The 14,008-nt window shown below is 33.5% G+C and overlaps 1 protein-coding gene across 5 annotated transcripts; it reads right to left on the reverse strand.

The window, feature by feature from the left end:
* Positions 1–570: 570 nt before the first annotated feature.
* Positions 571–11,845, reverse strand: LOC114322357 (SPX domain-containing membrane protein At4g22990). Of its 5 annotated transcripts, none has more exons than XM_028269640.2 (13): positions 11,604–11,845; positions 11,387–11,492; positions 10,907–10,957; positions 9,736–9,794; positions 8,248–8,368; positions 7,030–7,341; positions 6,688–6,792; positions 6,159–6,616; positions 4,837–5,138; positions 3,963–4,147; positions 2,878–3,068; positions 1,345–1,478; positions 571–1,023 (listed from the first exon to the last, which is right to left on the reverse strand). In XM_028269640.2, exons 4-13 carry the CDS (start codon positions 9,786–9,788, stop codon positions 785–787), a joined length of 2,100 nt encoding a protein of 699 aa, XP_028125441.1. In that variant the 5' UTR covers positions 9,789–9,794; positions 10,907–10,957; positions 11,387–11,492; positions 11,604–11,845; the 3' UTR covers positions 571–784. The 5 variants fall into 5 exon arrangements, with proteins under 5 accessions (XP_028125441.1, XP_082758529.1, XP_028125443.1 ...); XM_082902403.1 differs by having other exon boundaries at positions 11,608–11,733; XM_028269642.2 differs by lacking the exon at positions 10,907–10,957 and having other exon boundaries at positions 11,604–11,761.
* Between the last annotated feature and the right edge of the window lie 2,163 nt (positions 11,846–14,008).

The following is a 14,008-nucleotide window of genomic DNA, read 5'->3' on the forward strand; positions in this document are numbered from 1 at the left end:
AAATAATTATACATATCATAAAAAAATTAATCACTATCCTTGGAACAATTGTTAATATAACTTTTTTTAATTAATTTTTACTAGCATTTTTATTATTATTGTTATTATCATTATGTACATCGGACATGATTGGAAGTATGTACAATTTTTGAAGTCCATATCCCACCAATTCTTTCGGCGACTTCTTAATTGAATGTAAATTATTTTATTTTATTTGGGATAATAAATTGAATGTTGAAAATGACCATGACTAAAGGGAAGTAGTTTCATTGATCAACAGAGAGAGACTCTCTGCTGCCCAGCACACAGAGGATTATGATGGCTGCTAACCACCACCATTATCATCTCCATATGCTCATGAAAAAACAGTTCTATGATTATGTCTGGCTCTACTCACATTAATTATTCACAACCATATATTTATAAAAATAAGATAAAAGCTTGAAGCTATTCTCATGCCTAGAAAATGTTGGTTTAACTTTAGCCTTAATTTCGTCTCCTATCAAAAAAAAAAAAATCAAATAAGAAAAGGACTAACCAACCGGTTATGGCCATCTGTGCATCACAATGTTAAGAACCAAATTATAATTTATTAGAATCTGACTCCAGGGAGAAAATCAATGGATTATTTTCATAATTACACAGCATTATTGATTGATACATGAAAGGCAAAGAATTGAATGACATATAGACCAAACACAAACATTTTTTAACCTAACTAGAGAGAATTGGCAATGGTTTATAAATTGGGACCTAATGATAATTTTTAATCCAAGAGACTGAACTAGTAAAGCGAGTTGTAGGTACAGCAGGTGGCAATAATAGAGGTTATGCAAATCAAGAGCGAAGGGAGTAAGGTGGCATTCAAGAGCCTACTGTTGCCCAAGTACCCAGCCAATGTTATCGTGCCATCTGCAATCACTCGAGCAATTGTTCCAGCTTCAGTTGAAAGCAATCCACCATTGTAGGTTCCACGGGATAGCCTAGATGACATGACCCGAGAGAGGAGAGACAAGTTGACACCTACATGGAAAACCAAGAAACGAGTAGACCTCACATTAAGATGAAAAGCTTTATATTGCATTTCCTCATAACAAACTCATGTTCCAACCTAAGCTCTCAATCTTTTCCTTAATGAGGGAAAGTGGGGTACTCCAAGCTAAGTTCAAAATAGTAGGTGAACTGTACAAATATTTTACCTCATACCTATGCCAATACCATATTCCAAATCCATAGATTAGAGGATATCGTAACATAGTATCAACTATCCAGGATAACAAGACTAATAATTCATTGCATAAATGATAAAACAACTAATTAATTTCACCAGATATATAAACTTACCCTCTAGTACTTCGGCGAAGACAAACATTATGAGTCCTGAGCAGACATATTGTGGCACAGAATACGGAATTACTATATGGAAGCTCAGTAGTATGCCGATGCAAACCATAATTTCAGATGCTAATAAAATTTGCCTGCAATCAAATCAACGACGAAAAATGAATCAGCACGTTGTGATAAAAGTTTTGTAACACGTAATGAACAGAGAACTAACTTCTCATACGAAGTGTTCAAGTAATATAAGGGTATTGCAACTATGTTAGGTTATGTGCACAAGTTAACTTATCAGCAAACAAACCCAAATAGCATACATATTGTCAATTCTATATCCATAAGTTCCACGACTTAATCAGTGATATCGTGAAAGTAGGTAAGCCATTAGATTCAGAAATTTTTAACAAGTAATTAATTTCTGATGCTCACCATCCCTGCTAAGGTGGAGGGTGAGGCAGGAAGCAAAAGTGGAAGAAAAGAAAAATTTACATTGCAAAAGCCTCTATTCTTTTTTCTTTTCCTTTTTTTTGCAGAGAAGGTTTGCAAGAATATCGGGGTGGAAGTTCTATCAATATTACCTTGCATACTCCAACAAACCTTCACATAAAATTAAAGCAAAATAATATGGAGATTGTTGGTAGCTAAATCCCAATTGCAGTAATAAATCAAATGGAACCAATCCTACAGCGAGTATCAAAATTCAAAATTTCTTCTCATTAAGCTGTTTCGGTTACATTGGAAATGGAAATGTTTCAGAAACATTTTGGAAATGTTTTGAATACACAAGGGAATAAGTGATTTAATCATTCTTATTTTATTTTATCCTTTACAGTTTCTCAGATTATCTAATAAATTTAACTTTTTTCTTTGTTCTCAAAATTTTTCTTTTGACAAAAAAAGATACAAATAGAAATAACCATATCATTGAATATTCATAACCAATATAGAACAGCTCATTGTTCGGATATGTTTCATAGTGTTTTGTGTTTCTATGTGCTTTTGTGAAAATATTGGAATGTTGGTATTTCACTAATGTTTCATTTTGGTCTCCTAGGAAACAGAAATGCTTCAGTCATTTTGATGAAAATGAAATGAAATTTGGGTCCTTGTCCTATGGCCTAAAAAGCCTTGCCAAATGCCACAATTGGTCCTATCAATCAATAAGTCCCGCCGTTGGTCAATGGTTAATATCACTCCACAGCCATAACATTCCAAAGAAAATACCATGTTTTCTATATCATGAATAAAAGAAAATACCTCCCAACGACCAGTTAGTACAGTTCACTTCTGCTGGAACCCAACCCAACAAAATTACTCTACAATTGAGATATATATATTAAAAAAATCTTTATTGTTTTATGTAGTTCCAAATTTCAAAGTGATTTACTTAACCAACAATATACGGGTTGTCGATTGTCCCTTTTTTCATCTTGTAAAGAAACACAATTGACACTAAATTGTCTATTTAAACACTGACTTCAGATCAGCAACTATAGCGAAAGTCTTTAACATTATAAAGCACACCTCCCATAAAATTACCTGTCTTCAAACATGTTGCTGATGTAGCTTCCAACAACAATGTTTACTGGAAGAACTGTTAGGCCAAGACATGCAAGAAAAAGTGCCACTTTGCTCGTGGACCAATGAAAGTAGTATGTGGTGATGACGCTAGATTCTGAGAGTAATACCTCCATTGCATATTTTAGCATGAAATAAATCAGCAATTGAACCTGAAAACATCATAGAAATCTTTTGGAGATCCACACAAATATAATCGTGATTTGGCTCCAGAAAGAGGATTAGATAGTTCTGCTATTTAGATTTCATATAAATTACACAAAGTAGGGAAAGAGGAAGAAAAAACATCTCTTAGACATACTGCATAGTCTAGTTGTTTTTCATTAAACATTCAATAATTTCTAATAATATATGTTTAAAATGACAATCAGGAATGTTCAAGCATGAACCAAATTATTAACCTGAAGCATCTAATAATAAATTCTAACCCCAACTCCAGACTAGTGTGTGTGGGTATTTGGTAGTGAGGTGGTCAGAGGCAGACTTCAAAGGCTAAGGACCGACAGAGGCAGAGGCGGAGGAGGAGAGAAACAAGACAGCCTCAAGAGGGAGAAAAAGTGGCAAGGAGAGACCTAGTCACCAGAGTGGAGAAAGATGATGACCAGAGTTACTGTGGTGCATTATGTGCATGGATACTCCCTCCCTTCTGTAGGGTCCAAGACAGTCAGAGGCCAGTTCACCTATCAACAGGTGACCAACTTTCCTCGGCTTGACAAAGCAAAGGTATCAGCCCTATTGTTCCATCCTGTCATTCAGGCCTCAGAGGTTGTATCATAGGAGCTGTAGAGTTCAGTATAAAAACTGAGAGCATATCATGGCATGATGCAAATGGTAGGAATGATACCTCTTTCAAGGTATCAGGTATTGGGTCAACATCTGTCTCTCTCTAAGACTGGTCAAGAAGGAGCTGCTCCCTAAGGTCGAGTGACATTGAAACCAACTAACTTATCATGCATGTTAATAACAAATCAGTAACTTAAATTTTATTAATGTGCAGGGAATTAGAGATTGAAATTAAAACTAGATAAAAAATAAAAATAACACACCTTCACAGATGGTGTGAGTAATCTGTATGCCGATCCTATAGAAGTGGCTGGTCCACGAGACTCCTCAGGAGCTTCTTCACTTACATCACATTCTTGGTCACCATCTTCATCTTGTTGGTTGTCTTTGGAACCTAAGAGTAATGGCTGTGCAAGACCTTCTTCAAGTACATCATTCTTCTCTTGATCTGCCAACCAAAAGATCCATCATTCCTGTCAGTCTTTTTAAGATATTGACAAAATTATATAAATGCAAACATAGTGCATTATATATAGATTTATATAAGTATTCTTTTTTCTTTTTTGATAAATTAGTTATAGTTCTGGAACACATGAGAAGCCCATGATTTTCTGAACAGCAATTTGAGTGATTGAGAACAAGAAACCACACTCATGCCCGTATACAGGCCAGCTCAACTTTTGCCCGAAAACCCATGAGCCTCTCTGAATTACTTTGAAAAATATGGACTTTTTTAGTTGCAAGAACTCTGATCACTTGCTCAACATTTTAGTGACTAAATTATCCAGGAAAAACACAAATCTGCAGCAAAGAAACCAGATAGACACCTTTGTGTAGAGACAAAAAAAAAAAGCAATGCACTAAGATTTTGAAGATTTCGGGAAACTAATATGAGATTCTTTGAAGATGTTAAATTACCAAGGTCATAAAATTATTAGAACACAGTATTCTACAATACAGACGAGTAAAATGTCAACTCAAGCATAGTCAGTTTCTAGATATAGTTTCAAGCACTTGTGTGGCCTGACTTGATGATTTTCAAGAGTTATATTACGTCTTGTTAACCAAAATAATAATAATGTATCATTGAATTTAGAATATAATTCAGAACAAGTAACATGATCGAAGTTAAAATACCAGCATTTGGTCCTTGAGGTACATGTTGCCTTTCAGTCTCACGCAGAGGTTCTTTAAATGAGATCCACAACCAAAGTAAATACAAAAGCCATGCTACAGCCATAACCCAGCCAGGCAAAGTGTCTTGGTTAAATGTGATCTTGTAAATTTTAAAATTTGTTTGAAGCAAGCCAGCAAGTGCAGGGCCACAAGCCATTCCAAGAGCACTGGCACTAACAAAACCAGCTGAAGCCTGCAAGCGGATTTTGAGCGGTACACAGTCACTGATATAACGCCGGTTAACAGCTCTGGCAGAACCCAAACTGCAAATTTCGAAAAACACATCTGCATTATTGAAGTATATTATGAAGTGCATTTACAATCACAAATTGATATATCAGGCTAAAATAAGAACAGAAGTAAAGCAATATGTAACTATGTACATATTAGTGCATATACAATTGCGAAGCAAAATTAAGCAGAGCATATTAACATATGAAGATAATGTCACTAATGATAGATTCTCCTATTCATAGTCTTACAGTTCCTTGCTTGAAGTTTGTTTGGTTAATCTCTGCTCATAATTTACCTTCTAACAGTACACTCATGTATGTTTAGAATGAGTAAATTGTCAATCATGCAAATAATGAAATAGTTGCAAACCTATGAAGATCATTCAATAAAAGTTCAGTGCTGGAGAGAGTAAAAAACACATAAGCAATGGCACAGAAGTATTTAATGTGAGGAACCAAAAGAGTTCTAGATGGGAACATGTTCATTGTATGCTGCCAACCCAAAATTCCAAAATTGGTGTTGCATACTTTCTGTTGTGGTGAATCTCCTCAATCAGTTAATGGGATTTGATGTGTACACATTTGAGGGGGCAAAAAAAAAGAAAAAAAAGACGATTACAATTTACATAATTCACGCCAGCTTGCACAAGTTTCTGACTTAGAACTTAACCATCTATCACTAATAACTCTAAGAATCTATCCAGAATAAGACAGTGAACAGTCAAGCAGCAGCTTTGATATTTTTATATTAGGAAGAATCCAAAAAATGACATGAGAAGATCAACCAGGATAAATGGTCTAATAACCCACCATCACTCTGTCATCCAAGCATGAAACTAGTATACAAGAAAGGGAAGAATTAATTCTCCAAAAGTTAAAGCAATGCAATCAACACAAAGCTAGAAGGATTTATTTAAATTTAACACTTTCAGCAAAAAAGGCTAAAAAACCCTTATTGCAATTTTGTTCATAAATTATTGGTGTGCAAACACATGTGCTCACGTTCACGCGCGCACACACAAACGCACTCACAAAGAGAGAATTACTTACCCACAAAATAGACGACCAAGTAGAAGAACCGCAATTGAATTAAGATCATAAGCCAATGCGTACATGATATTTCCCGCAAACAGAACTATACTGCTAAATATTAGAGGTTTGAAGTATGATTTATTTGACCAAGCGCTGAAATACACTGAAGAAAAGACCTGTGCAACAGCCATCGCACCAATCACAATCCCACAAACAGTTGCTGCAGCACCAAGGCTCAGAGAATAGTCGTCGGCTGTTGGAACAACAATGTATGTGTTGACCATATAGAGAAATGTGTTTGCCAAGTTCAAGATAAGCGACATAAAATGGTATCTCTCATCATCAGAACGTTCCTCAGATGGGGTAGGCAACTCCTCTTCTTGCATTATAAGTGCATGTTGTCCCAAAAAGTGAAGGAAGTTTGTTGAGTAGGTTAATCTGTCGACGGCTGCTTTAATTGAATCAACAACAGGATCCTGCATATGAACCCTATTTAGTAAAACAATCAGAATGAGCTGGACTAATTATAAGTATATGTAAGAAAAACCTGTAAGGCGATAGCAGGTTGGTCATAAATAGATAAGTAGCTTCCCTGACAATCCTGAAGATCTGCAAGATTGCGAGATATAGCTCCCACAACCGCCCCCAACCCCTGCAAGTTCCATCCATTTGGTTCATAAAAACACATAATACTGTGACACCAAGCCACACCATGTATCAGTCACCTACCCCAAGAATCAGCTTTGCATCAGAGAAGAGTCCTATCTACTATCCAGAAGCTCTCTCAAGTCTAAAGATACCTAAAAAGTGTGTGTATATGTGTCTGTGTGCGTGTGTGAAAAATAAATAAAAAAAGAAAGAAAACGAAGCCACTGAGTGGGCATGTTACCACGTGCTTGAACACTTGCTGCAGCTGCGAATAAGGATGATTAGCACGAGTTTTGACATAGTAATCAGTGAATCTATAGCCAAATCGTTTATCAAACTTCTTCAGTATCTTACGCAGACCAACTGCATTAATCTCAACAAAAAAGAGAAGCTTTAAAAGGTCTCGCCCCACTTCTCTATAAGCTTCTCGTATTTCAGATAATCTGGATATATCCGGCTCCTGTTGAACGGAATCCTGCTGTTCTCCAAGCTTGGCTATCCTGCTTGCCAGTAGCCCTTGTTGTTCCAACAGGAAAAGGACAGTCTTTTCAATCTGTAAACATATCAAGAAGAAAGCATAAATTAAATGTTCAACAAATGATAACAAAAAGAAAGCAAAAATTAAATATTCAACCTTAATCATAAAATAGATGACATTAGAATTCCATAAAGAAACATGAAAATTCATAGTTTGTAAAAGTTCCCCCTGCCTCTACGATATTGGACAAGCTTCTCAATCAGAAGTATCATACATTTGCAGTAATACATAATGGGACTCAGCAGTAGATGTCAATTACATCTCACTGTATGCTGCCTGAAGGCCAGTATTGAAATTAGCAAATCCTCATTCCAAACAAAATGATAAGAAACACGAACTAAAGACCATCTATCAAAACAAAACATCTTTTTAAACTGGAAGTCACTCAGAGATATTTGACATCTGATGAACATTCAAACTCGTGTACAGGTTCAATAAGTCTGCCTTGTTATTTAGAAGATTTGATTGGCCTCTGATAGCATTTTCTAGCATTAGAGGTTCATGTTTTGAAGTTGAAGCCATTTCTAATTATGAATAAACACTCCAGCTGTGCTATGAACACAAAAGATTTTCACAAAATAGGACACATGTAAGACAAATGGTGTGTCCCACATGTGCGGTCCACCATGTGTGGGATCCACCCTTTATCTCACATCGGTGTCCCATTTTGTGAAATTTATCTACGCACTTAGAGTTACTCATAAACACTCTCATCAACAAAATTTGAAGAAAAGTGTTTGAACAGGCATACCAATAAGGCACATTCACAGTCCCAGAAGAAATAAATAAATAAAATTCCAGAAAACAAAAAAGAAGCCACCAAGGGCTCATAAAATGTTATATCCAACAGATATTCAATGCAGTTGGACAAAATCCAAGTACATTCAGAAACAATTAACCAACAAATAGCTGCTTGCATACCTGGCTATCCAGCATTCTAGAGAAATCCTTGAGAACATGTCGGTGGTCTAATGCTCCAATTTCAATTTGGTGAGCATATTGTTTTACTTTCTTCTTCATTAATTTGTAGTTGATGTAGTATCTGAAAAGGTAACAAATTAGAGCACATCAAAAATATGTATCAATAACAGTCCTTCTAATTTTGATTTATGATAAAAGTTCACTTCACAACAGGGTATGCTGGATGGTGCATTTTTTATATATACATGCAGATCAATGGCTATATTCCGTTCACAGGAATAAATTTAATTTTTTTCTATTCCGCTCAGGAACTCATACATATAGCATAGATCAATGGCTAAACATCAACTATTCAACTATGTTCATCAAAAATATTCGAACTTCTGATATTTTCCACTTCATATATTATCTTTTTCTTTTTCTTTTTTTTTATTTTTATTTTTTTTTTGGTGCCATTTAGGTGTTAAATATTTTCTACCACTCAAATGGCATTTTGTAGTCTTTCTCAAAGTGCATCTGGTTCTTTTATATTCATCCTTCTCCATATGTACCTCATGTCTAACACCCTAATTCTAGTACTCAAATTAAAAGCCTATAGCTTACCAATCTCACCAAAAGTTATAGAACTCTTCTCAGAATCTATGTTTATTTTCTGTCAGCCTTTGTAACCAACTCACCACATAGGTCAGCATACACTGTGAGTTAATTTTTAGGTTTTTTTTTTTTAAAAAAAAAAAATTATAAATTGCTTTGAACTTTTCTCGTTCTAAAAGACTTACCAAATTATTATAAATGCGGCTATGCACATTTCCAATGAACACACGCTTTCTCAAAATAAGTGAATATGATGCAATCTACTCTCAAAACCAATAGATAATATCCGATTAATTAATTAATATCATCAAAGTACAATAGCCTAGAGAATTATCTGATCAATAAAAATATTCTAACCATCCTAGTTATAGATGGACAGAATATAATGTATAACACCCCAATGTGTCAACATTCATGATAAAACATGGGAATGACAAAGTACTTTTCACTAACCAATCGCTTAATATAATTTCAGTTTATTTATTTTATGAGTAAATTACACTAACCTCCCTTGAGGTTTGCAGAAAACACATTTAGCCCCATAAGTTTGGCTCCCACAATGTTTAGCCCCATTTTCATCAGTAATTCATGGATCTTATGGATGGAAAAATGATGTTGTCATCTCTTCTTATACATAAATGTATATTTAACCTTGTTTATCCCTGTGTCGTCACATTCTTTGTATTAGTTTCAGTTGTTTTAGCCTTAATAAAAGGGAGATCTGTGTAATTATGCTAGACTTGTGGTGCTTGTTGTATTTTTTCTAAACCTCAGGGGTGGTTAGTGTAATTGACCCTTATTTTATTTATCAACAAAAACTATTATGATGCCTAGCAATGCATACAGATGGTAAGCAACACAAACTAGTTCGAGCCAAAATACATGTAAACATACCCTTGCCATTCTTGAATTTGTCTTTCCTTCAACTTTTTGCCGAAGGCAACCATCTTTCACTGCATAATGATATGAGAAAGACATAAGTGCTGAATGTTAACAACTTTCAATAGCAAGAAGTCATACCACTTCTAGTGAAACATAATCTGCTATGATGCTTACCAAAAAAAGACCAACACTAAATTTCAAACCTCATGTTGCAAAATTAGGTTCTGAAAGAATGAAACAAATAACTTATCGTCCTTTGAGGTTGACTCATGCCCTCATCACGCTGGTTAAAGGTTAAGTCAAATAAAACTCATTATATTCAATAACTATAAGCAAAACATGACAGACTGGTCAACAGGTGCGTAATATTCGGACAAGCATGATGTCCACGTAAATATCCAGGCATTGCTATTAATGACCATGGAAACAACATATGCAGAATTTTACTTTAACACCCACAAAGAAAACTGAATAGCAACTTTTCTAAATGAATAGAAACAACCATCCTGTCCAACCTTCCATGAAAAGGATGCAGAGACATTATGAGGTAGCTTTTCTCCTCAGCCAAGCATTTAATCATCTATCAAGCATACAATTAAGCTCATAAAGTAACCAACTTTACGCAGCATTTTGGAATTATGTGTGCTTACACAGTTTATAAAAGTTGCAAAGTGACATTTTAGAATGACTTTATCAATAATTGAAATGTCCAACATGTAAGGTGACTCAGCCATGTTCATCGTAATCCTCACAATTTGGCTAATTCAGCAGAACATGCCCACTAAAATTCACATGACTCCTGTCTCCCTAGTACCAGTCAGAATATATATTTAAGCACATAAGAAGGTGTTTTAAAAACTCAAGAAGTTATAAAATCAGAAATCAACAAATAAAAGGACGATTTAGAAATGAAAGATAGTATATATGTATAGTAGAGGTGTGAGGTGTGGCACTACGCATATGGAATTTAAAATAATTATGGCAGTTATTTAAACTACTAAAATCTGAGAATCATGGCAATTACTATACATAGGGGTATTTTTTAAGTATACAAAGGTTATTTAAAGCTTCTTCACTCTTGACACTTGATAAGTTCTCCACATGCACATCCAAAAGCCTTCTAAAGTTGTGTTCTTTATATAATCATAATACATATATATTATATATAAACTGAACAACTCACTTAGTGGTGTCCTGAAGCCTACTCCCTCCTTTTGCAAAGTGGATTTTTAATCTGTCCAAAAATAAAATGTATATAATGAGGTAAAAAAAGATTTGAAGGTCTGGTAAACAACACTCTACACTAAATATACTTTTAATTCAAAATCAAAATTTATATTTTGCAGATTTAATAGCACACCCATCGGGTGAGCATACACCCTCTAGTATGTATATATATTATATGTATGAAGCAATTTTCAACAAATTAACTGCACATGTAGCACAAGTTATGGTCTTTTCCAGATCAAAATACAATCACTCACATCCTCCTCTTCAAGAAAACTACCAAACCCTTGAACCACTTCTATGAAAATCAATGATAGTGCATATAAAACAATGTTTCATTATTCTTATGAGTACAAAAAACAAATAAATGAATTAATTAAACAAAAAAACATGATTGATAGATTAAACAACAAAACATGTAGGGAAAATACATTACCCAAGCGAGGATTCCGAGAAACTTGTTATTTTTCTTGTATCGCTTAGATGACCATCAACAAAACAGAGAAATTGAGCTCCAATAAAGAGCCAAGAGTTGTGTGAATCTGTGAAAAAGATTCGAGAGAGAGACACAGAAAATGCAAACGCAGAGGGATTCAAATTTCAAAACATGGAGGGTGGTGAATTGAGTTTATATAAGCAGATATGGTAAATACATGCATAATGGATCCAGAGTAGGTGTGAATTGGCTGTCCACTGAGAATTCGGATCTTTTCAAAGAAAATATATTTTGAATTTAGCCCCACTAAAGTATGATAATCAATGGTGCCCCCAATACGTTCGATTTATTAGCTTCATTTGTTCCTCTGTGTGTGTGCTTACATCTATACTACACTATATATGTGCGAGAGAGAGAGAGAAAGCATCCCAATGATTAACCTTTTTTTTCATCAAATCTGAATTAGAAAGGACCATTTTCCCAATTGATATAGGATGCCCCAATGGTTGTTATTAAAGGCAGGGTCAACCGGCCGGTTGACCCAGACAAATATTTTTTTTTCACGTTACAGTGAAAGCTCACGCAGATTCTCAATTTGATGAAAAATTTGTTCCGATTTCAGTTTGATATTGGTTTGATGAACTTATTTGAGCAAAAAAAGTGACTTTTTTCATCAAATTCAAATTTGATACTAAATTTGGTTTACCGTTGGAGATGGTCTAAGGTCGAAGAATATGTTTGTGCCTAGTACCGTTTTTTTTTTTTTTTTGGTTTTTAACCGTGTATAGTAATGAGCGGTGTCATTAGTACTTTATAAATTATTTTGGACCTCTTATTTTTTTGGATCCTTAATTATAAATTTTGAATTTTTTTTTAAAAAAAATTCAAATAATACCAAAATTATCATTATAAAAACATTCTACCCATTAAATACACACCCCTCATACCCCCACACCCCAAAAAAAATATCTTGTAAAAAATCTAACGAAACTCACCAAGAAGAAGAGCCAATATGATTACAGTCTTTCTCGTAATAATTTATTCTCTTTCAGGAAAAAAATTATAATAATTGGTTTTGTTGATAGATATTATAAAATTGTGAGTTCAATAGAAAACTACGCAGCAATATTATCAAAATTACGCGATGAAAAAATAACTTTTGAACCTGATAATAGATTTGGGCTACTTTCGATAATTTCTGCAAGTGTTAAAAATTTTGACCATTCAATGTGTTTAAAAAATTTCTATGTTCAAGCCTCTATTTCTAAATTTGAAAAAATAAAAAATTTTACGAGCGTTAATAATTTTATCCATTTCACATGTTAAGAAATTTCTATGTCCAAATGATATAGGGTAAATTTTCAAGGGAATGTTGACATGTCAACACAATGTAGTCATGAGTAATGGACGAAAGGGTTGTCTAATTGGTGCGGGGCTTGAATAACCATGATTACTGCATGAGATTCGAATCCATAACTGACACTTCTCTCGTTATGTTGTGGCCAACATATATATTCAGGCCAACCCTTAAGAGTCTGGTGCCGTTGTCTTAGGCTGAGTTTGGGAAGCCAAAAGTGAAATTTTTTTGTGTTATTTTAATCATAAAAAATAAAATAAATTTTTTAGTCTAATAAAATAAAATATAACATTCAACTTATAATCATTACATTCTTTTTCTCATAAAAAAGTCAAAACTCCTTCCGACTTTTTAACCCCAAGCTAAAATAAAAAAAAAAAAATCAAAAACCAACTCACTTCTCAAACGAACCCTTAGATTGGCCTTTTAAATGTTAGATGACTCGTATGAGTGTGGGGTTGAATTTTGTCAACTGTATTCTCTGATTGAAATAATATGTGTGTTGTGAAGTTGATACACACACTTGATATTTGTTTATCGTCTTACTTTGGTTAATTAATATTAAGTAGTTGATTCCGAAATCAGCGAAAGACAGACTTGAGGAGTTTACTCGTTAACTAAAAAAATATATTCAGGCCTATTTTGAGAAATTAAAAAAAATAACTTTTTGATTTTTTGTACTTTTTTTTGAAAAAATATGTAAAAATAAATAAAAAAATGATGTGACTAATAAATTAACAAGTTGATTTTTTTTTAATTACCAAAATAGACCTCACATAATGTTCCTTACATAAATTTACAAAATAATACTATCATTATTTTTTCACATAATTTTAATTAATTGTACACAGCGGGTATCATGTGATTCTTGTCAATAAAACATTTCTTGACTAAACAAACTTGATGTTCAAAAAAGTAAATCATACGGACACCCTCTAAGGTTCTGTTCAATATAGATTTTTTTTTTTACATTTAAAAAATTACACTTACCTCTTATCAGATTAAAATGACATATTTATTCCTTAACCTCTATACATATAAAAAAAATAAAATAATATAGATATTTTGTTCATATCATTTTAAGAGAAATAACAATCATCTTCTTTGGTTTAACTCAAACAAAAAATTAGGTTTTTTTATTTTATTTTTCATATTTTTATTGAATTTTTTTAATATTTTTAGCAATTTTTTATTTTTATTTTTATTTTTTAGATACACCTAATCTAGAAATATAATTATATATATATATATATATATATAAATTC

Source organism: Camellia sinensis, chromosome 13, assembly GCF_055761805.1.
Source record: "Camellia sinensis isolate YWXY chromosome 13, ASM5576180v1, whole genome shotgun sequence".
Lineage (NCBI taxonomy): Eukaryota > Viridiplantae > Streptophyta > Magnoliopsida > Ericales > Theaceae > Camellia > Camellia sinensis.

Bases quoted from the DNA above. Each gene is read 5' to 3' on its own strand.
- LOC114322357 (XM_028269640.2), bottom strand. From the start codon at position 9,788: ATGGTTGCCTTCGGCAAAAAGTTGAAGGAAAGACAAATTCAAGAATGG. The intron at 3,069-3,962 runs GTGTGTTATTTT...TGATGTTTTCAG, and splicing joins TACTCACACCATCTGTGAAG to GTTCAATTGCTGATTTATTT. The intron at 1,024-1,344 runs GTAAGTTTATAT...TTTTCCATGTAG, and splicing joins CTTCGCCGAAGTACTAGAGG to GTGTCAACTTGTCTCTCCTC.